The sequence below is a fragment of the Xenopus laevis genome, chromosome 8L (genome assembly GCF_017654675.1).
Source record: "Xenopus laevis strain J_2021 chromosome 8L, Xenopus_laevis_v10.1, whole genome shotgun sequence".
Taxonomy (NCBI): Eukaryota; Metazoa; Chordata; class Amphibia; order Anura; family Pipidae; genus Xenopus; species Xenopus laevis.
In genome coordinates this window covers 115,496,898-115,523,975 of record NC_054385.1, presented here as the reverse complement: position 1 = coordinate 115,523,975, position 27,078 = coordinate 115,496,898, and the positions used below count along the sequence as shown (strand labels likewise).

Below are 27,078 nucleotides of genomic sequence, written 5' to 3'. Positions count from 1 at the left end.
GCTACTCAGCAGCTTGTTTATATGAACTATAATAGTGTTTCTGAAGCAAACACATCAGTTTTACCAGGGCAGGGCAACACTACATGATATTTTCATTACTTTAAAACACTTTCAGTATTTTGTGTTACTGTTCCTTTAAGGTGGTTATTTACTAAATTCTGAATGCAAAAATCACGAAAAATCACAAATATTTCAGGGATTTATTAAACTCCAAGGATGGAAAAGTCAGAATTTGAAAATCCAGCATCTCAGACCTCTCAAGGTTGCATATAAGTCAGTGGGAGAAGTCCCAATGATTTTTTGATGTGCACTGGGTTTCATGCAATACCCCAATGTTTTCGGAGTTTTCGGGTGAAAATTCCAAAAAAATCGTGAAAATCAGATGAAAGATCCGAAAATATTGTGAAAATCGGATTAAAAAAAATAGTAAAAATCTGATTTTTTCCCACAAAGATAATTTTCGGGAAAATGTAAAAATAAATAAGTGTAAAAAAACAGAGCAGATTTGAGTTTGTAGCAGAAAATATTGAGATAAATTTGGACTTTGATAAATAACCCCCTAAGATTCCTACTAAATCTACAAAACATTAACAGGTACATTTGAAGGGGAATTTCTCTTATAACCGACCGCTTTGTAACAAAGCTTGTTCTTAATTTCATTTACAGGTGTTTAATTTAAAATGGAAAACTACACAAAAACAACAGTAACAGAATTTACACTTTTGGCCTTTTCAGACTTCCATGAGTTTCAGACAATATTTTTCATAATTGTCCTACTAATGTATATCACATGCATTTTAGGCAACATTACTATAATTACCCTTGTTAGGACCGAACCTTCTCTTCAGACACCAATGTACTTTTTTATAAGTGTTTTTGCTGTTTTAGAAATTCTATTTGTTTCAGTGACAGTGCCAAAGCTACTAGACAACCTAATTGCACATAACAAGAAAATATCATTTGCTGGGTGCTTTGCACAATTATATGCCTTCAGTTTCCTTGGAGAAACAGAATGTAGTTTCCTTGCCATCATGGTTTTTGATCGATACTTGGCGATACACAATCCACTACGTTACTCTGCAATTATGAATCATAAGTTTTGTACAGGGCTGGCTGTACTGCCATGGATTATTGGTTTTGTTGTTTCTTTCATTCCCACCGTCTCTACTGCTGTTTTAGATTTTTGTGGCCCTAGTGAAATGAATCATTACTATTGTGACTTTGCTCCACTGCAGAACTTGGCATGTTCAAATCCCATCATTAGCAATGCACTGACAAGTTTTACAGCTGCACTTACTGTTGCCTCACCATTCTTTATCATTGTGGGATTTTACATCCGTATTATTTTCACAATAGTCTCAAATATGAATAATACAGAGAGTAAACAAAAAGCCTTCTCCACCTGTTCATCTCATCTCATTGTATCAAGTATGTTTTATGGCTCAGGAATAACTGTATATATCAATCCTAAGGGCAGCCAATATGATAGATTCCTGGCACTCACCTTCACAGTCATTGCTCCACTTTTAAACCCATTTATTTACACACTGAGAAACAAGAATGTTAAGGAAGCCTTCCGTAAATCATTTGGGCAACTTTTAAAACATCTTCCTGTCCAATTTCATAATAAAACCAGCCAAACACAGCCTAATCACATGCTAGCATCTCTACATTTTTGATCTTTTTTAAGGCATCCGTCCTTCAAGAAGCAAAAATGCACCTGTCTTAGACTTGGGAGGTGATTTATTATATTCAGTAATTATATCTAGTTAATTATATATGTTCAGTGGTACTAATAACTTTTTGTACCACTCATAGAATACATGGCCAGCCTGCATTGCCTTCTATCTCCTCTTTTTAACGCAAACAAATCTATCATCCTTTTTATTTCACATATCCCATATTAATCTCTACTCGGGCAAGTTTTTAGTTCCGCTCAATTTTACGTGATCTCTGAGAATGTGTAACTCAAACTTAAAAATAACCACCTGCAGGGAACTTCAACCATCGAATAGGCCAAATCTGACTTTGTTTCAAATTGAAAAACCTTCGAAAATTCGACCACTCGAAAATCTAAGTACAGTCTCTTTAAAAAACATTCGACTTCGCCAACTTAAACCTGCCGAATTGCATCATTAAAATGATGCCCATAGACTCCAATGGGTGAAAAAAAATTGTTGTGCATCAAAATAATGTGTCGCGCATCAAAACATTTTGTCGGCAATAGACTTCAATAGTGATGGGCGAATTTGTGGAAAAAATTTTGCGAAACAGCGACAGCGTCTCGTTTTTGATGCCGGCGTCAGGCGTTTCACGAATTTACTTGCTGGCTGCGAATCGCGCAAATTCGCCACGAATTTGTGCCTGGCAAATAAATTCGTCCATCACTAGACTTCAATGCATTTTGTAGCTTTTTTACCATTTCACGAATTTTCCATGAAGCTAAATGGGTCAGAATCGCCCATCACTACAAGGCAGTGTTACAAAGGACAAGCAAATGGAGAAACTGGAGGAGGAGAGTGTTATCTATAGTGTAAAAAGCAGCTGAGAGATCAAGAAGTTTTAGTAGTCAAAAGGAGCTATTAGCTTTAGCCATTAAGAGGTCATTGCTTAATTGACTGAGGGCAGTTTCAGTGGAGTGTTGTTGCCTAAAACCAGATTGTAGAGGTGGAGATGACTACTGCAAGTTTTAGTCAGGAAGGAAAGAGTTGAGAGAGAGAGATTGAATTGATATATTTAAGCTTTGAATAGACAGGGATTGGCATTGCAAAGAGGTTTTGAAGGAATGGGATCAAGTGAGAAGAATCCAAATGTTTTGAGACTTTCTTATCAGTCACAGGGGAGAAGGAGCACTGATACAGTAGACTGGGAGATGTGAAGCAATGTTTTTCACCTATTGGAGTCATTTTCATGAAACTTGGAGACAAATTTCGCTCATCACTAGTAGTAAATTATGTTTGTTTAGCTAAACAGGGGTTGGTAGGCTTGTAGGAGAGCAGAACAGATTTGTAACATATGCCAATTTGGCACATGGGTTGGATTTCAAACCACAAATGCACATTAATATTTTCTAACTGGAATCCTCCCCATGTGTCAGGTTACAGGCAGATTCCATTCAGTCAATGCATACATATATGGATATGTGGTTGAATCAGAGTTATAATATATGTGATATTAGTATCAGGCCCGAGTTATAGAAGATCCTCATCTAAGATTGCTTTTATGCAGTGATCTTACATACAGTGCTACAAAATATGTTGGCACTATATAAATAAATACATGTTAATAATAATAAAATAAATCCATAAAGACTTAGGAAAATTTTGAAATCTGCAAAAATAAATAAAAAACACAAGTTAAAAAAAAAAGTAAAATAAAATGATCTTACTGGCATGCCTGGGCCATTCTAGATAAATGGAGCCTTGATGTGGAAAGTATGTCAGGGCCTAAATTTGTGGGCATATTGGGGGTTACATTTATCTTAGGCCTCATATTTTGTAGAGATGAACTGAGTTTGAATATACTACTGTATTTTACTGTCTACATAGACACATTTATTAGCAACATTTAGTCAGTCTCTGATATGTTTGTATGTATTTTGTGTGTTTTTAAAGCATTTTTGTAAAGCATCTTTGTGTATATATATATATATATATATATATATATATATATATATATATATACACAAAATATTCAGACTCTTCTCTAAATAATAGATACATAATAGATACATAGATAGATAATTCTCTAAATTTGCTAAATGACAAAGTATCTGATGTTTTTATTTCAAAGCCATGAAACTCATGTTTAAGATTTAATAACATAAAAATGAAATATTACAAAATTATGAAATATATATATATATATATATATATATATATATATATATATATATGCTGTTTGTTAAAGTACTAATTTCCTTCATTCCATCAATTTTAGAAGAAAATACTTGCTAATATAAGGGTAAAATGCCTCTCATTTTTGCATCAATTTATTCAGATAAGGGACAAGACATTTCCCTTGAGATCCAGCATACTGTAAACCTGGGTTTTAATTTCTGGTAAATGCTCTGGAGACCCTGCAGATTTAATGAGGTGCTAATAAAACTGTAGACAATTACTCTAAGCTCCTTTGCTGGTTGCATGTACATACACACCCCTTCTCTATTTTAGCGAAGTAACACATATTGCCAAAATCATGACTGGATCTCTCATGAGCCAGAGCTCTTCTCTATATGCTTCATAAGATGGACTTTCATTACTTGCTCATGGAAAATGAATAAACATGTTATTACAGGAAAATAAAATACCTAATAGGTTACTATAGCTGTAGACATTTTCAGGTAAGTGAATCCTACAGACTGAGTAAACAAAGGTCAAAGTGATACCTTACGGTAAATAAAGCCTTACAAATAGTTTCATGGAGATCTTAAATCTATAGCCTTCTCCTTTTTAAAAGGTTATTGCTGGTCATCTGAAATTGTTCTGAAAACTGTTTAATTTGAAAGTGAATGTCGGTTTAATAGACCATTTTTTTGATAAATGGATATTCTACATTTCTTTTACAGACACTGTTGTAGCTCCAAAATGGAAAACAACACTACAGTATGTCAAGTCTAATAGAGTTTTTTTTCTGGTGGCTTTTTCAGACTTCCATCAGTTTCAGTTTGTATTTTTTATTATTGTCTTACTGATGTATATTATATGCATTGTAGGAAACATTACAATCATTGCCCTTGTCAGGACTGAACCTTCCCTTCAAACACCGATGTACTTTTTTATTAGCATATTTGCTACTTTAGAAATTATATTTGTTTCTGTCACTATCCCAAAACTCTTAGCAAACCTTATTGCAGATAAAAAGGGCATATCATTTTTTGGATGTTTTGCACAATTATATGCTTTCAATGCCCTGGGAGAAACTGAATGTTGTCTTTTTGCCATCATGGCCTTTGACCACCACCTTGCAATAAACAACCCTTTGCGTTACTCTGCAATAATGAGCCATGGATTTGCAAAGAGTTGGCCATGCTCCCATGGATTATTGGTTTTGTTACTTGGTTCATTCCTACCATTTTCACTGCTGGTTTGCAGTATTGTGGACCCAATAAGGTCAACCATTTCTTCTGTGATTTTGCTCCGTTACAGAATTTGGCTTGTTCAAATCCTTTCATTAGCAATATGATGACATGTTTTGCAGCCACAGTCACTGTTATAATTCCATTCATGATCATTATGGGTCTTTACATCCATATTATTCTCATAATTGTTTTAGGCATGAAAAGTTCTGAGAGTAAACGGAAAGCCTTTTCCACCTGTTCATCCCATCTCATAGTATCAAGTCTTTTCTATGGCACAGTAATGACTGTATATATTAGACCTAAGGGCAGTCAATATGATAAATATCTTGCTCTTGCCTACACAGTTTTTATTCCATTACTCAACCCATTCATATACACCCTTAGAAACAGGAATGTGAAGAAGGCTCTACATAAATTACTAAGACATTTTTTAAATCAGCTTTGTTTCTAGAGTCAAAGCAAACTCATTCATCTCATTACACTCATATAAAGTCACCCCCTCATTAGAAAAATTTAATTTCAAAAGTTTCTCTTCGGAGAGGGTTATTTACTAAATTACAAATTTTTCTAATTTTTTAAATAAAAAACCATGACCAAACTACAATACCCAATGTTATCTTATTTATTAATGAAAAAGCTTAATTGGTTCTGGTACAAGATTGGTTCTGTACTTTTTCAGGGTTTTCCCCCAAATCCCTCAAATTTGCAACATCGGGCTTTAATAAATCTGAAAAAAATTAGTTTTTTTTAAAAAAATAAATAGATAGATAGATAGATAGACAGATGAAATTGAATTTTTGGGAGCAAAAATTCTCTAGGAAAGTATATTTCCCATTACTCATGTTGTTGACTCATCAGTCTTTGTGCACCTCTTCAGCCCTAAACATATCATATAGACAAATACAAGAGTCCTCTGCACTCAACCTATTATCATTATATTTAAGACAGAGACATTTTGTGCATACTGCTACTGAAAAATGCCTGACCCTTCAAGCAAAACAGGGATTGTTTGTCCATATATTGCAATATATTTAAGCTGGCCAACTACGTCAAAGTCATCCCATATCTGGCCAGTCCTACGCTCAATTTTCATCAGATTCATTAAGAATTCTATTGCTTCATTATACATTTTACAAAGGGACTAAGTTTACCTGCAACTTACTTGCTGCTTTCAAAGAAAAACTCCCAAACTTGGCTGCCCTTCCATTAGACACCAGTGGGATCACCTGACTATAGTTGGGAAGGGTGCACAATGACCTTATTGTGTGTTTTTGGTGTGTCCAAAAATGTGTGTATCACATGCATTAGCAACATACAGAAAAAACAAATTGAAGTTCAAAATAATGATGTGCCCAGAACCTGGTTTAATGTATGATTGTAGGTATTTTGTAGTTAAGATTCTGGTTATGCTATAGTTTGCTGTTAGTGCTACCTTGCCAGGTTTCTGACCTTCCAGCCTATTTTTGACAGCTCTGTTTGCTGCCAGCCCTGACTGAAAAGAGAGAATATGAAAATTCAGCATCTCAGACCTGTTGAGGTTGCATATAAGTAAAGGGGAGAGGTCCCAATGATTTGATGTGCGCTGAGTTTCGTATAATACCCCAAAGTTTTCGGGGGTTTTTGGGAAAAAATCTGAGTTTTCTGGTGCAGATTTGAAAATTGAATAAAAAATCCAAAATAATCACAAAAATCAGACTTTTTCCCGCAAAGCAAATTTTCGGGAAAATGTAATCATAAATACGAGCGGCTTTGATCAGAGTTTGTAACAGAAAATATTGAGATAAATTCGGACTTTGATAAATAACCCCCTTAGTTTTACCTGCACTGGTCAATCAAATAATAATAAATAGGCCCCTAAGGGTGATGGGGAATGTCCATCACATTTCAATAAGATTATCAAACATGCAAATGGGCAGTCTAACAAATGCAGAGCACAAGTTAATAGCATACAAGTTATTTTAGTAACAAGGTGAGAAAAACAGATTTTATTTTCATCCACATTAAGAGGAGTCCAATTACCTCATAATATCAGTGTATAACCTAAATTCTTAAGCAACACAAATAGCAATGTGGGGGGGAACTGTGGTCACTTTTTTAAAAAAACAAGAAAGGATTTATAAGAGAACTCTGTCTGTCAATGTTATAGTTTACTACTAATAGTCAAAGATGCTGATAAATGTGTGTCACTTGTATGTTCTTGATTGTGACTTTTCCTGACCATAACTAATGATGAGCACCAGTGAAGATAGCAATATACAATCTCAACTGATAATGAAATCTGATTTCCCAATAATCATATATTCCAATGAGCTGCTAATGTATTCACTGTATATTGCTGTGTCACTGACATATACTGGAACTGCAGAGGACCATCAAGGACAGACCAGACGAGGATGTTATCTAAGTACCCCAGTGAGCTCCATGGAATACTCCAGAGATGGGGACATCGTTATAGGAGGGATACTTCAGATATTATTAGTTGCTACAGGAGACACCAATGATTTTGTAGAAACTCCTTTTTCAGTGGCTTGTGGGGGGTAAGTAAACATTCATTGTATAATACAGGGCCATGTATTTCTGCAAGTGCAGTTGTACAGACAGTAGCTCCAGGGTTTGGAAGCAGAGTTGGATACAATTATGGTGGGGGAAGCACAATTATGTCAAGAGAATTGCCCCTTTGTGACCCCAATGAAGTCAGAATACTGGTGAAAAACATCGCACTTGCACTTAAAATTGCACTTTGCTCACTGCACTTGCAGATTTACAAATGCCAATATATCTCTAGGAATTGTGCAGATTTTAGGTTAAAAAAATAAGAGTCCATCAAGTTCAAACCTTTGTGCAATTAAGTTCTTAAAAATGCTTATTCACAGAAATCCAAATTTACATTTTCAAGCCCTTCAATTCTTCTACTCTTGTAGTTGCATCTGTTTTAGGATTATAAATGTTATATGCATATTTTCATTTGCAAGGCCAACTATAGACTAAATTTGACTCAGTGAGGACTATGTCTTGCTTTTATCGTCTTTTATCTAGTTATTCATTGCAAAGTTTATATCACAATGGAGGTAAATAAAAGGAGGCAGAAGTGACTGTGAAGTATTAACCATGCAATGAAAAGTTGCTTGTGACCTCTGGCTTTCAAATACTGCAACTCCATTGATGATCCATTGATGATGACATTAGATGGCAATTACATTGACATATTTGTACTTAAACCCATGCTATTTTTGAATTGTGTGAACCAGATTCACCAATTCACCAATGTTTGCCAGGTAAATGTTGGTTAGTATTATTTGAAGCTGCCCTGATCCTATTGGACCATTTTAAATTAATTCACTTTTAGGAATTGTCTGAAAAACTCGAATTGTTCGAGTTTTTAGAGGTATTTGTATTATTAAGCACATTATTCAGCGTTATTTTCATTTTGCACTGTTTATATTTGGATCTTTTTAGATTGAGTTTAGCTGTGGTTTCAAAAACCTCTAAAATCTGACCTTTGATAAATAGCCCTTAGTTAGAGCCTTTAGAGCCCATGTAGACAGGGGGTGTTTTGAATGACAATTGAAGTCAATGGGCGTCCATTAAAATGTCGCCGGCATCGAAATTGTCCCCAGAGTCTGAACCGTCACTGGCATAAAAAAAACTTTGATGCCAGCGAACTTTTGCGGTGAAGGGTTAACATGCCTACGTGCCGACCCTTGTAGGCCTCTGTACTTGTTTTCCCGTACGACCCTGTACTGTCTCTTCTTAGAGAACCTTGCATAAGTATCATCATGTACTAAAAACAATATTATCAGCTTGCCTCAGACAAAATATCTTAGCTAACGCGCATGCACATATTTGTCTCTTTTCTATCTTGTCCATCCTGAAGGATATACCTGGGGAGAAGCTGTTCTTTGATGAAAAGGGGAGCTTTCCAGGACAATTTCATATTCTTAACTGGATCATTTATTTAAATGGGACCATCAAAAAAATCCATGTTGGAAGTTTCGTGGCTGATGATCATCACCTTGTTATTAATGAAAGAATCATCATTTGGGGTCCTCACTTTAATGAGGTAGGAATTTCAATATTGGTTCACAGTGGAAAGCCTTCATTTTTTGTGTGTGCTTGTGTGTGCAAGTGAATTATTGTGAATATATTGGAGGAATTGTGTGAGTGTGTGAGGTAGGAAATGTGGAGGTGCATGTAGGTGTGGGAGAACATTTTTGAGAGTAATTGTGCATCATTTTTTGCAAGCTTGCCTGCTCCAATACATTCCAAGTTAGTTGAGAATAATCATGTTTATAGGCGGCAAATTATATTTCTAATAATTAATCTAATATAATTTCCTAAGCAAAACAGTGCTCAAAAAAAACAGGACAGCAAAAATATATAGTGTATTATTTTAAAACATACATTTGTAAATGTTCTGTCCACCCTACATATTACCCTGAGGCAGTGTGTAGTTCAACATGCAGCTAAACCTCCCCACACACCAATAAAGAGACTGAGAGCAAGTCTGTAGATTTTACTGGAAGATTAGCAGGTGAGAGAGAGAGAGATGAACTGTAATATAAATGTAATATAACTGTAATATAAATGAAAGGGAATATAATCAATGCAAAACTCACACAAAACACTGTGTTATGTCACACGCTGAGAGTATAGTAGCCAGGTATGTTCAAATGTAATATTGTGGATGGCTGAATAAAGGTGTTGGATAGAGTCATAAAGTATAATAACATGGTGAAAGCTTGTGCTTTAGACCGTAAATAACTATAAAGTACAATTTGACTTGTAACACCTTTTTGGCCACCCCCCTGTGCCAAAGGTTATACATCACATATTCCTTTCCAATGCAGACCCTGAGTCCCCTTTGCTAAGTGAAAGGGTACTGGGAATTATCTCTCATAGCAGTGCCTCCACCTAATGGGATCCGGAATACACCTGCGGGTGGCTCCATTAGGAAAACATTCAAACGCACACATTGCTGTGTAACAAATATACTTTATTTAATATTAAAGGCAAAGTAAAATACTGTATGCATTCACATCATACTAATGACCACTACCCTGGGGAAACTGTGACAGTCCCATTCCGGCACCTCCCTGCTAGGTAAAGTCCCGCACTACTCCTTTGGCAGACAAAGAGTCTCAGTCCCTTTTCCCCCAAAAAGCTCTTAAGTTTCCCAGGTAGCGCTACCTGCCCAAATACCTTTCCCGCTGGACAAAGGTATAGCCTGTATCATGAACAGGAGACATGCTGGATTCTTTCTTTTTCTACCCTCCCTTGGGCACAACTCACCCTGGGGATTCACTCAGATGGGTAGGCTCATCCAGAGCTGGAACAGGCATCCACAGTGATTAAATACATTCAGTGAAGCACAAGCAGCTTGCTTTAAATCTTCAGGGTATTGCTCCCAATACTATCAACAGTGTGAGTATGACAAACCCCCTTTATTCCTTACACACAGCTCCCAGCATTCTCCATAATCCAAGCACACAAAAAGGCATCCAAGCTCTAAACCCGCATGGTTGAGCTTACCAGGCTCTGGAGTACCCTGCATCAGCCACAAGGCTATCAAACTCCTTTTTAGCCCCTACATCTTTGCAGCAGTTTCTATCCACCCTTTCTCAGTGAAAGTGAAAGCAGCAATGGCTGTGTGCACATGGCTCTGCCTATATCAACAAAAAGGATTCCTGTGTCCCCAGCCTCTCCACTCAAAAGCGTGCTGTCCGGAAAAGAGGTTGGCACCTCTCCAATATACATAGAAGCGAAAAATTCACCAGACACTCAACAGCAAGTGAAGCGGGGCGGACCCCTGCGTGTTTATTCAAGTCTTGTGATGTAACATTTTGGGGGCAGACCCCTTCATTTATACATCACAAGACTTGAATAAACACGCAGGGGTCCACCCCGCTTCACTTGCTGTTGAGTGTCTGGTGAATTTTTCGCTTCTGCCTATATCAAAACAGTTACGCAGCAGCAACACCTTCTGACACCCTCTGGTATCTGCCAGACACAATGCACAGGGACAAGGGCTCCTGCCCCACCCAAGACTCTTGGTAAACCCTGTAGCTGGAGAAGCAGGGGATGTCCACCATGTGGTTTCAGACTGTAGGGGAATTAACCCTACGAGTCCCTACAGACTTAAAACCCCACACTAACTTATTTCCATATCAATGTAAAGAATGATTTCAATTCAAAAAGACTGTTTAAAACCTTAGGTGTAACCATTTTCAATTTAAAAATTCAACTGGATTCCAACTTCAGCAATCTGGTAGTCAAATCCCTCCACTATTTTCATTAATATTATCTATACTAAACATTTTAGATATCTGGAGAGTGCATTTATGCTCGATTTCAAAAATGTTTAAACAATATACTATCCTCATTATTTTATCTTCAAAATGTTCCCCTAATCTTTCTCTCAATTGCCTAATTGTATGTCCTATACACAGGGCCCCACATTGACACGCCACCCCAAACTTCCCAACCACATAACTTTATTTTTAGCATTTTTCGATTTATTAGAGGTTGGTTTTAAGCTTTGGTGACTTTTAGTAGAACAGAAAGTATGCACTGTACAAATGAAAATCAACTATTGTATTTCTGGTATGAAGAAACCTTTCCAAAATAAGGATTAAGAACAACTAACATCAGGATAAAAGCATATATCCTGAAAGGTCAAAGTTGTCTTGTGTAAGGCTATGGGTATTAATTTAATTTGCTAGTTTGAGTGATAGATTTTTTTAGCAGCTGGGTGGCATTTGAGCAAATATTTGTAGAAAGTTAAATAAAACAAAACATGCAATTAAATACCTTCTTAGTAAGGCTAAAAATGAGCACAAATAACACATTTCAACCAACCACTAATTAAAGCTGTGAGCAATGATATATAAAGTTCCCATTAAAGCTTCTAGTACGCCATATGGTGCCTGATACAAATTGTTTGCATTGCACTTGAAGTAATTTGAGATTTTGGTTACATTTATATACAACAGTTTATATTTCTCTTCTTTGCAAACAACTCTTTTGCAAAAAGTAGATTCAAAATGTATACACGTTTATCATGGAGTGACCACGGTGGCTGTGAATTGCTTTATCTAATACTTATTACCATTGACCAAGTGTTTCCTAGTTCAAATGATGTGTTTTACAGATTAGAGCAAGGACATGGATGCATTCTCACTTCTGGTTCCAGCCCTACCAAATTCTCCAGAGATGGGGACATTGTAATAGGTGGGATCCTCAAAATTTTTTTAATAACTGTAAGTCAACATACTGACTTTCAGAATTTTCCTGATCAGACGAAGTGTGTAGGGTAAGATATGTTTCTAAGAATTGCTTGCATTGGCCATTTTATTGTCTTCTGGCACTTATATATACAGGTATGGGATCTATTATCCAGAATGCTCAGGACCTGGAGTTTTCTGTATCTTTCTTTTTTTTTCTTTTTAATGGATTTTTCTGTAATTTGGATATTCATACCTTAAGTCTACTATAAAATCATGTAAACATTAAATAAACTAAATAGGCTGGTTTTGCTTCCAATAAGGATACATTATATCTTAGTTTGGATGAAGTACAAGGTTCTGTTTTATTAAAAGGAAATCATTTTTAAAAATGTTAATTATTTGGATAAAATTGGGTCTATGGGAGATGGCCTTTCCTTTATTCAGAGCTTTGTTTATAACAGGTTGCTGGATAACCGATCCCATACCTGTGTCACATGGGAAAAATTGTATCTGCTACTTGTGGTTAGCTAGAAAATGGTTTCATTTTTTTCCATAGGCAAGATGCATTTTATACTTATCTCATTTTATACTTACTTTTAAACGTATCTCTTGACCACAAAAAAAAATAATTGTGATTCACTGATTGACAACTTCTAGTAAATTTTCTATCTGAAACTGAAATTTTCATGTTTCATGCAATTATTTCAAAAGCAGTCTTTGTATATAGATCATTATATAAGCAATGCACTATGCACACCTGTATTTATATTATACCCTATTGTTTTCTTATTCTGCTTTTTAAACAGGCCTACCTTCCAGAACCTGAAACACCTTCTGGCTTTTATTTATGCCATAGAAGAAATAAACAACAACACTGATATATTACCCAACATCACTCTAGGATACCACATCTATGATGTTTGTGCTAGTGAGGTTCTGGCATTAAAGAGCGTGTTCCACCTAATTTCTAATGAAGAAAATCCATCTCCTAACTTTATCTGTCACAAAAAACAGAACCTGATTGCATTTGTTGGGCATTTGTTATCATCTACCACGTACACCATAGCACAAATAAGCCAGCTATACAAATATCCTCAGGTATTAAAAATAAATACTCTTTTCATAATCTCCCTTTCAATCCTAATTGGCAGTTGGAAAACACCATTTTTATTCTGTCCGATTATGGAAATGAAAGAATTTTTACACAAGACTGTTAATCATATGTTCATCATATACGGTAAGATTGAACCCTGTCCTTTGTTAAAAGTCTATGACCATAAGATTGACAGTGAGATTAGGATGGGTGCTTGTTTGATGTTTATGATATTTTATTTGTGGTATCATAGGATTTTTCACTCCAGCACATTGCTAAAAGGGTATCCTTTATTCCAAAGCTTTTATGTAAGTTGGGCAAAATGTCGGACAATACTGAATTTGGTTTGTATATATTTTTTTCTCCTTCAGATAAATTATGGGGCTCTGGACTCTGTATTTAACAACCACATCTTGTACCCATCTCTCTTTCGAACTGTTCCTACTGTGTATTCTCAGTTTAAAATGATTGTGCAATTACTGACCCACTTTAGATGGGCTTGGGTGGGGATTGTGGCAGCAAATGAAGAAAGCTATCTCCAAGCAAGTGAGGAATTAATAAAAGAAATGAAAAGGGCTCAAATCTGTGTAGAGTTCAAAGAAGTTATAGCAATTTCAACACATGCACATGCTACAACTATCATCAACACTTGGGAAGTGATTAAACGTTCCTCAGCCAGAGTAATCATCCTGTATTTGGATGAAACCCAATTTGTACCATTTCTAATGAAAGGACCTTATAAACTCATATCAGAAAGATTGTGGATAGCATCTGTGACCTTGAATATTATTACAGATTACAAATTTAAGCAAGCTCTATTTTCATTTAATGGTTCTCTGTTAATATCAATTCCAGAAAGAGACATCCCTGGTTTTAGTGATTTTATGACTCAGTATATTCTGACCAACATTTTTAACAATACATTTATACAATTGTTTTGGGAGTTAAATTTAGGATGCTCTCAAGCACTACATTTAAGGGACTATAACTGCTCCAAAAAGAAGATACTGAAAGAGTTTTTATCACAAAACATGCCAAGCAGTTACCGTATATCCTATGCAATCTACATGGCAATATATGCTTTGGCATATGCCATGCACAATATGAATTTAGCTACAGAACTGCTAAAGTCAGCCAACAAAGGATTAATTGGTACAACACCATATAAGGTTTGTTCCCAAAACAGTTCTCCAACTGATTTTACATTGAGGAATAGGCAATGTCTTTGCTTTGGTTGAAGTTTAGGTTAATTTAGATCACCTTTAGTTGTGACAGTAATCACAATTTTTTTTCCATATGAAATTAGTTTATCTTCTTAAAATGCAGGGCCACTTGTTATGCTTGCATTCACACTAATGGAAAGCAGATTATGACAAATTGTGTGGGTGCTGACTGCCACTACAGAATGCAGCAAGCAACTTAACTTTATGCTTTTAATGCTCATTAAATTGCAGCAGGTTCCAAAACAGCTATTTGGATAACAAATTTTGACCATTGCACCCAAAATTATTTCTGATCTGGTAAGAGTGCGAACACTGTACATAAAGTATATATATATATATATATATATATATATATATATATATATATATATATATATATATATATATATATATATATATATATATATATATATATATATATATATATATATATATATATATATATATAAATATGCACAAATAAGATCCGCACTCACAGGACTTATGAAAATTATAAAAAATTTATTGCAAGAGTCTAACGTTTCGACCTCATCCGAGGTCTTTTTCAAGAAAAAGACCTCGGATGAGGTCGAAACGTTAGACTCTTGCAATAAATTTTTTATAATTTTCATAAGTCCTGTGAGTGCGGATCTTATTTGTGCATGTGGAGATCGAAACTGTCGATACTGCACCCAGGCGTTTGAAACTATTTTTCGAGAGTGCTGGCTTCTTGGAGGACTGTATATATATATATATATATATATATATATATATATATATATATATATATATATATATATATATATATATATATATACTCAAAGAAGACCAGCAACACCGGGATTTCTCATGAAAAATAAATATATAAAAACGTTTTTGCTGTCAGTTCCATGTCTGATTTCACAATGGGCCAATGCTGCAATACATATTTCTTTATAAATGGGGTGCGTGCATCATAGGTGGTCACATAATATAGTGAATCATCCCTATTAGTTTTCATTTTCGCCCCTAAAATTACATCTCAATCCAATGTCATGGCCCATGCTTTTGTCTCTGTGATAAGTTTAACTGGGTACCCTCTCTCCAGGAACTGTCTTGCATAGTCTCTAAAGCTATAGTTTGCTTCTCCTCCTGAACCCGAACCACTCGCAACAACTGCAACCTGGGTAAGGAGTTTAATAGGTGTTGGGGGTGACTGCTGGCATAATGTAGTAGTGTATTCCTATCCGTAGGCTTTTGGAAAATCCTTGTGTGTAATTGCTTATACACTATATATAATGTGGAATATTTGCCACATACACACATATATTTTTAAGCAACAAGTCACTTTATAGCACATGTCACTTTAAAAACAGTAATCAATGAAGTTGCTGATGTCACTTTTGGTTCACTTTGAATACAAGTATGTGATTGGGTTACGGTCATGGTTGCTGCAGCAGCTGCACTTTACTTTTTAACAATTTAAGATAAGCCAAGATTCCCTCCCTTGGGAGATAAGCATCTTAAAAAGCAATTCACTTTCATTTGCAAAACTGTTATAACACATACAACTCCTAGAAATGTGTTAAAATTGCATAGCCTGACACATTTTGTAAAATGGACATGGTAATTAAGGGATGTGCCCATGAAATGGACATGGTCAAAAAATGTCCATTTTATGACTATTGGGAGGTATGATATCTTCTGGATAGTGACTTACGTCATTATAAAACAATTATTGTTCTTTATATCTATGCTTATTATAAGGTTAATTCCCCTATGGTCTGAAAATTCCCTGGTGTGGCCAGCTAAGTGTTTGGCCTAAATTGCATATGGGAGGGGGGTGAGTCATTTTGCCTATTGAAGTGTACCACTATCCATGAGGGCCCTAAGTTTAATCAATAGCATTCATTTTAACAACCATTTTCATTTTCTCTAGCTAAATCGTTATCTGAAAGATCTTCATTTTGAAAAAGCATCTGGAGAGGATTTTGTCTTCAGTGCAGATGGAAATATTCCAGAAAAATTTGATCTTCTTAACCTGGTTATTTATGCAAATGGAACCATGTGTCGAAACCATGTGGGCAGATTCTTGCCAGAGGTTCACCAAATTGATATTATTAGGGAATCGATCAATTGGGGCCCTTATTTTAATCAGGTGAGAATTTCAAGTTCTGCATGCACCACAGCAGATGTTGTCCTATTCTTTCAAAGTTACAGTTGCTGTCACTCTAAGGGGCAAATTCACTAAGATGCGAAGTTGCGCCAGGCGAAACTTCGCCGCGCTTCGCCAGGCGTAGTTTCGCCAGCGCTTCGCAAATCCACTAAAATCCGAAGTTGCGCACAGGGGTAGCGTAAGGTTGCGGAGTTGCGCTAGCGTTGTTTCACTATATAAAGCGAAGTTGCGCTAGCGAAGGCTAATTTGCATATGGCGCGAAATTCAAATTTCAATGGAGGAACATGTATCTGCACTACAAATGCCTAGAAAACCTTCAAATCTGCAAATAAAATTTTTGTTTTGCCCTACACATGTGCCCACTGTCTAGGTAAGTTGCCATGAGTCAGGAAATGTAGGGGGGAGGAAGGGGAGCCCCAAAAATTTTTCGATCTTTTTCAGCCTATCAGCAATCATGTAGAAAACACGCCAGCGTTTTTGGGACTTAGAAAAATTTTTGACTTTTTTTAAACAATCCCTATCTACTCTATTGCGCTTCGCCAGGTCTGAGGTGGCGAAGGAAGTCTAGCGTAAAAGGTAGCGTTCGCTACACTGCGCAAGTTAGTGAATTTGCGTAGTTTCGTCGCTAGCGAAGATTCGCCTGGCGTAAGGTTGCGAAGTAACACTAGCGAAACTACGCCAGCGTTCGTTAGTGAATTTGCGCAGTAGCGAAAATGCCCAATGCTAGCGAATTAACGCTAGCGTTCGGCGCTTCGCGCGTTAGTGAATTTGCCCCTAAGTTGGCTGTGTGAAAAATCCTTTTGTGTCAAAAGCTGTTCCTTGCACTTCTGTATTGTTGTGCTTGGTGCCTCTTGGTCCATTTTGCCTCTTGTTCTGAACTTAGTGCAGTACACCTAGGGCCAGATTTACCAAGGGTCGAATTTCGAGGTGATGGGAGCTTTTTTAAACAGGAACCTGAAACAGGAATTACGGCAGGTTTTAGATGGTGAATAGCTAAAGTTGAATTTTTAAAGAGAAAGTACATGGTAAATTTCAACATTTGAATCTTCTTATTTTTTTCAAATTGAAAAATCTTCCCCCTTGTGATGCATGAGAACCCTCAAAATTGTAGTACCTCTAAATGGTTTAGGGTTTCCACATAGTACTTTAGCATAAAGAATCGGGAATCATATTGTACGTTTATGCACTTTACAGCACTGCGGCTGCTTAACCTCACTTTACAAATAAAGCTATGCATACATAAATACACACATTCTGACATCGAACACCAGACATGTTGCCAAGTGGACTTTTTTAGCACAATTGCATCTGGTTCACTCAGGCGGACATCGCCCCCTCCTGACATTAATTAAACTGAGAACTGGAGGAAAACACAGCACTGCAAATAAAAATGCACTGCAATTGCTTCGAAAAGTACATTTTACACTCGGCAGTTGTTGGTTGAAAATATCTCCTATTTACGACCCTGAACAAGATTGTGAAAAAATTGGACCTGCTGGAATGACAGACACAAATTTCTGTGGGAAAATACACACTTTTACATTTTTATCACAAAATCCACCCCATATGCACACTAACAAACAGATGCTGTGTCTGTCATTGTAACGTGGAGCCATCACACAACCTTACACTATAGCAACATGGCATCTGCTGCTGTGAAATTCAAAATAAAGGTCAAAGTATGGCCTATGTTTAATGCCCAATTGAAGGTCTATTTGATATTCGAGTTATTTACTTTTGGCCTGGTTCTGACTAAGATTCTCATTTACCATTCTGATACCTTCTATTTAGTTTCTTACCTGTTTTTCCTGTTTCTCACTGCCAGGTACTGATAGTCTTATGGCCCTGACAAATGTATCTAAATCCCTTCAACACTTCCAGTGCTGTTATTAAAGTTATGAAAGTATGTAACGGGGACAGAAACATTCTCTCATTAATTTCAAACAACATGATGTTTTACTGCATTTTTCTTTTTTTAATTGTAATACACATTTAGGGGATACTCATTTAGGGGATATTTCTACATCACACTATATTTACCACTGTTTCCATTAACTTTTTTATTTTGAATATTGTATGAAATCATTTGTCTCCTTTACCAGTCACTAGTGATGGACGAATAAATTTGCCTGGCGCAAATTCTCGGCAAATTTTTGCGAAACTCCCGCAAAAATTTGCCTGTGAAAATTCAAAAAAAAATCAAAAAAATTTGGACACGCGTCCGAAAAGTCGCTTACATCAAAATCGCTGCACATCAACACTATTTGGATGCCCATTGACTTTATAGCCGGCATCAAAATTACGAGGGCATAAATTTTCAACTTTAACAAATTTTTCACTGTTTCTCGCAATTTCGCTGCAAATTCGCAAATTTACCGGCAAAACGGGAGAAATGTGCCCATCACTACTGAGCACATTATAATAAGAATGCAACAGATACCTTACCCTTCTGATACCTTGCATTTAGTTTTTTACCTGTTTTTCCTGTTCCTCACTGCCAGCTCCTCCTCAGGTCCTGGTCCTGATGATCTTATGACCCTGACAAATGTATCTAAATCCCTTCAACACTTCCAATGCTGTTACAAAAGTTATAAAAGTATGTAACGGGGACAGAAACTTTCTCTTATTAATTTCAAATAACACGATGCTTTGCTGTATTGTCTTTTTTTATTGTAATACACTTCTCATTTAGGGGGTATTTCTACATCACACTGTTTACCATTATGTTTTTCCAAATTATTTATTTTGAATATTGTATAAAATCATTTGTTTCCTTTACTGAACACATTATAATAAGAATACATCAGAAACAATGTACTTAGTCTTATACTTATAATTAAATTAGAGATGTATTATGGGCACTAGTGATGGACAAATCTGTCCTGTTTCGGTTTGCTGAAATATTTACGAATTTCCCGCAAAATTTGCAAAACGACGAAGAATGCGTGAAACATATTGAAGTCGATGGGCATCAAAATTATTTTTATTTAATTTCAAAACCCACGTCAATTTTTATACGTCACCTATTTTGTCCAAATGCATTAAAGTCAATGGGCGTCCTAATAATTTCTACGCACAACAATTTTTCAGCAGCAATTTTTTTGTCACTTTTTGCGAATTTATTTGCCGGTGGCAAAATTTGGAAATTTGCAGATATTCGCACCTGGCGAATTTATTCGCCATCACTAATGGGCAACAACATACGCACAGGCCACTAAAATGCCTACATGTTCTTTAAGAAGAAACCTGTGGCTTTTTAAGTGTTATTTTTTACACAACAGATTATAAGTAGCTTCCATTCTTTTTTAAGACTCCAACCTCAATTTGTAGTAAGCCATGTGCTTCTGGCCACAGAAGAACTCATCAGAATGGAAAACCACCTTGCTGCTTTGACTGTGTTCCATGCTCTGATGGGGAATTACCCAATTCAACAGGTATGTGCCCTACTTTACATTATATTTTATTTTCCCATAACTAATTACCTAAAGGCCAAAACTGTATTTGTTTTTATAAATCCCATTGTGACCCATGTTCAGTGTCTGTTTAGATCTTAGTTTCTGAGAGAACTATTTTGCACCATATTATATGAAATATCCACAGATTTTGCAGTCTTTGTCTGTATACATTTAACTGTGAAATTAGAAGACTTATGCTCAAATGTGTCTTATGGAAAATATCAGTCTCTAAAAGCTATTGATGTTGTAATATAGACAACATACATGAGGAGAAATAGTCAAATGTACACCTACTCAAAGGATCAGTAACACTAAAAATTTTTAACACATCAATAAAGCACAATCTTAACAATATTAAATACTTTATTTAAAAATACCATAAAAAATATCTGCTTCCAATTGTAGGGATAAGTCAATATGGCGACCGTGCGCGCTTCACATCTCCTAGCCTGACTTCTTCTAAAATACGGAAGTCCGTTGCTGCAGTTCTAGAGACTGTCTGTATTATCTGTCTGATTTGTGCTGTGAGAAGTAGGGATGTAGCGAACGTCGGAAAAAAAGTTCGCGAACATATTCGCGAACTTGCGCAAAAATGCGAGCGGTTCGCGAACGGTTCGCGAACCCCATAGACTTCAATGGGAAGGCGAACTTTAACATCTAAAAAAGACATTTCTGGCCAGAAAAATGATTTTAAAGTTGTTTAAAGGGTGCAACGACCTGGACAGTGGCATGCCAGAGGGGGATCAAGGGCAAAAATGTATCTGAAAAATCTGCCTGTGTGTGCTTGGAAGAGATAGTGTAGGGGGAGAGCTGTTAGTGATTTCAGGGACAGATGATAGTAAGTTTGCTGGCTAGTAATCTGCTTGATACTGCTCTGTATTGGAGGGACAGAAGTCTGCAGGGATTTGAGGGACATTTTAGCTTAGGTAGCTTTGCTGGCTAGTAATCTACTGTTCTCTTTAAACAACTGCCATACGTTGACCTTGTAGGCATTGTTTGCCCAGTTTTTTTGGACGCAGCCACTGAAGCATAGTTGCCAGAAAAAATATGCCATATAAATGCTGAAAATAGTAATTTTTCGCCATACGTTGACCTTGTAGACATTGTTTGCCCAGTTTTTTTGGTTGCAGCCACTGAAGCACAGTTGCCAGAAAAAATATGCCATATAAATGCTGAAAATAGTCATTTTTTGCCATACGTTGACCTTGTAGGCATTGTTTGCCCAGTTTTTTTGGTCGCAGCCACTGAAGCACAGTTGCCAGAAAAAATATGCCATATAAAAGCTGAAAATAGTAATTTTTTGCCATATACGTTGAGTCAACGTATGGCAAAAAATGACTATTTTCAGCATTTATATGGCATATTTTTTCTGGCCTCTGTGCTTCAGTGGCTGCGGCCAAAAAAACTGGGCAAATAATGCCTAAAAGGTCAACTTATACACTACTACAGCGGTAGTAAAATAAAAAAAGTAAAATAAAAAAAAAATGAATATTAAAAAAAAAAATTAAAGTTGGTGCTGCTGAACTACTAGGAGCAGCAGATTAGCACACCAGTCCCACTCCCCAACACTGCTAGACTAATAGCACTTGGCTCTTATAGTAGTAGTAGTAGTAGTAGTAAAACAACAAAAAAAATAAATAAAAGCAGTCCTTACAAGGACTACTGTTATTGCAGCAGTCAGCAGATGAGATCAGAAGCAGGACAGCTGCCCACTGCAGCTACATACAGAGCACTGCAGTAGAAGGTAGATTACTAGCCAGCAAAGCTACCTAAGCTTAAATGTCCCTCAAACCCCTGCAGACTTCTGTCCCTCCAATAACAGAGCAGTATCAAAACGATTACTAGCCAGCAAACTTTCAACTGTCCCTGAAATCACTAACAGGCAGCAGCTCTCTCCCTACACTATCTCTTCAGCACACACAGGCAGAGTGAAAAAACGCTGCAGGGCTTCGGTTTTTATAGGGAAGGGGAGTGGTCCAGGGGAGAGCTTCCTGATTGGCTGCCATGTACCTGCTGGTCTGGGGTGAGAGGGCAAAAAAAAGCGCCAACAATGGCGAACCCAAAATGGCGAACGTCGCGCGACGCTCGCGAACTTCCGGCGAGCGCGAACAAGTTCGCCGGCGAACAGTTCGCGCCATCTCTAGTGAGAAGTGAAGGCAGCACCAGGTTTGCTATAGATCTTCTAAGAGTCACAGAAGAGCCCCATCATCTTGCTGTCATGCCTTCATTGTTCGCAGCTCTAACCAAAATAAATCAGGATGGCAAGAAGATAAGACTGCCCACACATCTCCTCTCCCCAGAACCTAAATTAAAAAGATTGTTTTTTTTTACTGACTCCCGGTTTTAGAAGATATGGGGCTAAGAGATGTGAACGCACACGTAGTGTCCAGCTGAGGGCATGTCGCCATATCGCCTTGTTCCATTAGACACTGCACAACCAGTAGTATACTTTTTTTATGGTATTTGTGAATAAACCATTACAAATAGTTAGCTTTGTGTATGATATACATATTATTGGAGGGGGCTACAAAGGATTTTTAATATAAAAAAATGTCATATTACTATTCCTTTAACACTCATATAATTAGTGATGTGCAGATCAGTCTGAAACTTGTGGTACATACAGTTCCAGAGTGCTCAGACCCACCACCTAAGTGATCAATAACTTTATTTGTAAAATTTAGTGCAGTTTTGTTAACTAAATTCATATTTAATCAATTTTTAGATTTGAATATCTGTGCCAAATGCCCTGAAGATCTATGGCCTAACCCCAGCAGGGATAAGTGCATTCAAAGGATAATTGATTTCCTATCCTATGAAGATCTCTTAGGGTTAGCATTGTCTTGTTGTGCGTCCATCTGTATTGTTATTGTAAAAACTATTTTGATTACCTTTATAAAACACAGAAACACTCCTATTGCCAGAGCTAATAATCTTAAAATCAGTTACATGCTTCTTGTGTGTCTTAAATTGTCCTTCATTTGCACTTTCCTGTTTATAGGATGTCCTACACCGTGGATTTGTCTTCTGAGACAAACTATATTTCTCTTTATCTATGCTGTTTCCATTTCATTAGTTTTGGCTAAAACTATAACAGTATTACTTGCTTTTAAAGCCACAAAACCCGGAAACAAGTTTCGAAATTGGGGAGGTGCCAGCATATCTTTTGTACTAGTGTTTTTCTGCTCTTTTGGAGAATTTTTAATATGTACTACATGGTTAATATATGCCCCGCCATTTGTAGACACTGAAAGCAAAACTATACCTGGAATTATAATCCTACAGTGTAACGAGGGATCATTTACTTTTTTCTATCTTGCAATTTCTTACATTGGCACTTTAGCGTTTTTTTGCTTTATTGTGGCCTTTATTGCACGAAAATTACCAGACCAGTTCAATGAGGCACAGCACATCACCTTCAGCATGCTGGTGTTCTGCAGTGTCTGGGCCTCCTTCATTCCAACCTACCTCAGCACCAAAGGCAAACACATGGTTGCAGTGGAAATATTTGCCATCCTGGCTTCAAATGCAGGTTTGCTGACTTGTATATTTGCGCCAAAATGCTATATTATCCTCCTGAAACCTCATCGCAATACCAAAGCACAGCTTTCTGTTAAAATTAAATTAAGCAAAGCTGCAAAAACACCCTAAGGTATGTGCCCATATAACACCAAGAGGTTTCTTTGAAATACTATATTTAGTTTGGAAAATCATTTTATGAATTCTATATTTATGCATTGCATTTTGTGCTGATGCAATTAATTTTATTTACCATGATTGGTAAATTATTTAATCCAAAATTCATCGAATGAACCCAAATATTTTTCCTTAAAAAATAGAACACCCTAAAAATCACCAGTGAGTGGACTGTGAGTATGTTTGCGAATGTTGAAGATGTCTTCCAGTCCACCCCACCCCCGTGGTGTGCATTGTGTGCAGTGTGGCTGGTTCACTGTATTACAATTAGCGGAGTCATCTCCCAATATATTCTCTTGAATGTTTCATTAGAAAAAGTGCTGTAATTTAAATGTATACTGATGCAAATTGATTGTAATAAAATGCTGATCAATGTTGTTTTGAGTGATAATACTCAAAACAACATTAGTCATTATAGTTGATCACTACGGTACACCAGAAATAAACAATAAGAACATGTCGTGGAAAAAATGGTAAAGAAATCAAAAGGGAAAATGTTTTTGCATTTCCAGTGAAAGTATCTAAAGACAATGGGGTATATTTATCAAAGAGTAATGTTAGAGATCACAACAGTCCATTAGTGTGAAATACTGCCACTCTACATTCATTTCTAAGGGACTTTTAAAAGAGTATTTATCAAAGGGTGAAAGTTAAAGCCATGATTTGCTCTGGGTTTTGTACGATAATCCTGTTACATAAGGCATCCCAAACCCAGAGCAAACAACAAGGTCCCGGCCATGGCTCATGCTTCCGCCTTTAACAGCCACCTTTTGATTCAGGAGGAGCCCTCCACTACTTGGATTCTGCCATTTTAGTGAGAGAATTCTGTGCAGACAAGGAAACCAAATGTGTGCAGGAGGAACAGATTCACTAAGCACCGAATTGCGCTAGCGTGCGCTTCGCTCACGTCGCAACACTTCGTCAAGTATAGATTCGCCAGGACAACGCTAATTCAATAAAAAGCTGCATCCAGGGCGTCAAAAGCTGCAAAGTAGTGCTATCGTTACTGCGGCAAACAAAGCGAAGTTGCGCTAGCATTGCCTAATTTGCATATGGCGGGAAGTTAAAGTTCAATGAACGTATATGTTGCAGCCAATGCATCACACTACACAAGCCCAGGAAACCTTACTGAGTTGTTACATTGCCCTACACATGTAGCCAGTGAATAGTTTATGTGCCATATGTAAGGAAATGTAGAGGGGAAAAATGTACGATCTTTTGCAGCCTATCACCCTGAAAAGTTGCCAGCGTTTTTTGGGACTTCAACTATTTTTTGAGGAACTCCAATCTACTCTATTGCACTTAGCCTGGTCTGAGGTGGCGAAGGCAAGTCTGGTGCAAGAGGTAACGTTCAGTAAAATCCGCATCTTAGAGAATTTGCGTAGTTTCATCCATTCGCAAGAGCGCAACTTCACCAGGCGTAAGGGAGCAAAGTACCGCTAGAGTCTATCTCATTCGCTAGCGATGTTACGCATGCACTAAATCATTGAAGTAACAAAATGACGTCATGCTGGCAGATTTTTGTTAACGTTAGTCACTTCGTCTTCTAGTAAATCTGCCCCAAGGAGCGTTACTGATGAACAGACATGGGTCAAAACCAACAGCAGCACAGTACAGAAACAGGATCCAAGAGAATGGTTAATAAATGGGCAGAGGTCAAGACAGGCAGCAACTTAGGGTAGGTCAGGAACAGGCTAGGTCAGAAACAGAAAAGAGAGACTAGAAAACACACCCAGGAGCTATTAGAAATAGACCTATGTTGGGAAAGGAATAATTGGCCATGGCCCCTTTAAATAGTAGAATTTCTTGACAAGCATGATGAGGTCAGATACAGCACTCATGTCCAAACCCAGAAGCACTGTAAGCTTCAAACCAGAATTGGTGTCAAACCTGTCAGGAGTATTGTTGCGGAGTAGCGATACATGATGTCATCACATCTCATTTAGGCACTTTTATTTCTGACCTCCTCCCTTGTTCCTGACTTCGCCACTCACTGCCTGCACTGATCTTTTGCCTGGATACAACTACAAAATCTCTTAACCCCCGAATACCATGAACTGGACTTTTCTGTATACAAATTCCTCCTTCGTCCTTATTCCAACATATTCGAGACACTAGGCCCTGACAAAATGCCAACATATGAATAGAGTGTGGTAGAATTTTACTCCGGTGAATAGTGTTGAGTTGTATTTCAAGCTTTCATAAATATGCCCCAAAGTAATAGCAAAGTTCCTGTGAAGGTTTGAGCGTAATTATTATTGGCAAACTCCGCCCAACGCCAGCTCAGTCATCTTGAGAGATGGAAATATGTCACCCGAGAACTTCTCCAAGGCTTACTTTACCAGCCCAGCATATCCATTTGACTGAGGGTAATAAGTAGGAGAAAAGTGAAGAATGACCCAAAGAGATTTGCAGACTGTTTACCAAAATGTGCAAAAGATCTTAGAGCAGACACAATTTAAACTGTAAATCCATTGAGGTATAATATGTGCTGGATAAAAGTAGAGACAGTTCAAATGCAGATGGGAATTTATACAACAAAAACAAAATGTATAACATCAAGCAACACCCATAAAACTGTGTTACACTGGGAAGGTGGCACATCAACAATGAATTCCAAGTCTTGGTGGATCCAAGGACATGGGGGGGGGAGTAGCTGTAAGAGGACAGATGGTATTTAGTGGCATAGTTAGTGGTTAGAGGCAAAATTATAACTGGAAGCAACAATAGAGGCCATTTACTTAAAGAAACAGTAACACCAAAAAATAAAAGTGTTTTAAAGTAATCAAAATATAATGTAGTGTTGCCCTGCACTGGTAAAACGAACTTGTTTGCTTTAGAAACACTACTATAGTTCATATAAACAAGCTGCTGTGTAGCAATGGTGGAAATTGAATAAAGTCTATATGGCACAGGTTAAATAGTGGATAACAGAAAACACCATTATGTTCTACAGAGCTTATCTGCTGTGTAACCTGAGCCTTTTCTCCTTTGAATGGCTGCCCCCATTGCTGCACAGCAGCTTATTTAAATAAAGTATAGTAGTGTTCTGAAGCAAACACAGCAGTTTTACCAGTGCAGGGAAACATTGCATTATATTTGCATTACTTTAAAACACTTTCATTTTTTGATGTAGCTGTTCCTTTAAATGAGTCTTATCTGATTCTTGCTCCT

The 27,078-nt window shown here is 37.0% G+C and overlaps 2 protein-coding genes and 1 pseudogene across 2 annotated transcripts; all 3 read left to right on the top strand.

Moving 5' to 3' along the window:
- The first annotated feature begins 680 nt into the window (after positions 1-680).
- LOC121397317 (olfactory receptor 6C4-like) lies at positions 681-1,679 on the top strand. Its single transcript, XM_041573943.1, has one exon. The coding sequence runs from the start codon at positions 681-683 to the stop codon at positions 1,677-1,679; it is 999 nt and encodes a 332-aa protein (XP_041429877.1).
- Positions 1,680-2,446: 767 nt separating this feature from the next.
- LOC121397316 lies at positions 2,447-5,531 on the top strand (annotated as a pseudogene).
- A 1,778-nt stretch (positions 5,532-7,309) lies between these two features.
- LOC108699034 (vomeronasal type-2 receptor 26) lies at positions 7,310-23,859 on the top strand. The gene is made up of 6 exons (XM_018230892.1): positions 7,310-7,617; positions 13,110-13,401; positions 13,768-14,565; positions 16,517-16,735; positions 20,064-20,187; positions 22,934-23,859. Exons 1-6 carry the CDS (start codon positions 7,310-7,312, stop codon positions 23,857-23,859), a joined length of 2,667 nt encoding a protein of 888 aa, XP_018086381.1.
- Positions 23,860-27,078: the final 3,219 nt, after the last annotated feature.

Coding starts and splice junctions, on each gene's coding strand:
- LOC121397317 (XM_041573943.1), top strand. CDS start 681: ATGGAAAACTACACAAAAACAACAGTAACAGAATTTACACTTTTGGCC.
- LOC108699034 (XM_018230892.1), top strand. CDS start 7,310: ATGAGCACCAGTGAAGATAGCAATATACAATCTCAACTGATAATGAAA. Junction 14,566..16,516: donor TTGGTACAACACCATATAAG/GTTTGTTCCCAA, acceptor CATTTTCTCTAG/CTAAATCGTTATCTGAAAGA. Junction 16,736..20,063: donor GGGGCCCTTATTTTAATCAG/GTGAGAATTTCA, acceptor TTCTTTTTTAAG/ACTCCAACCTCAATTTGTAG.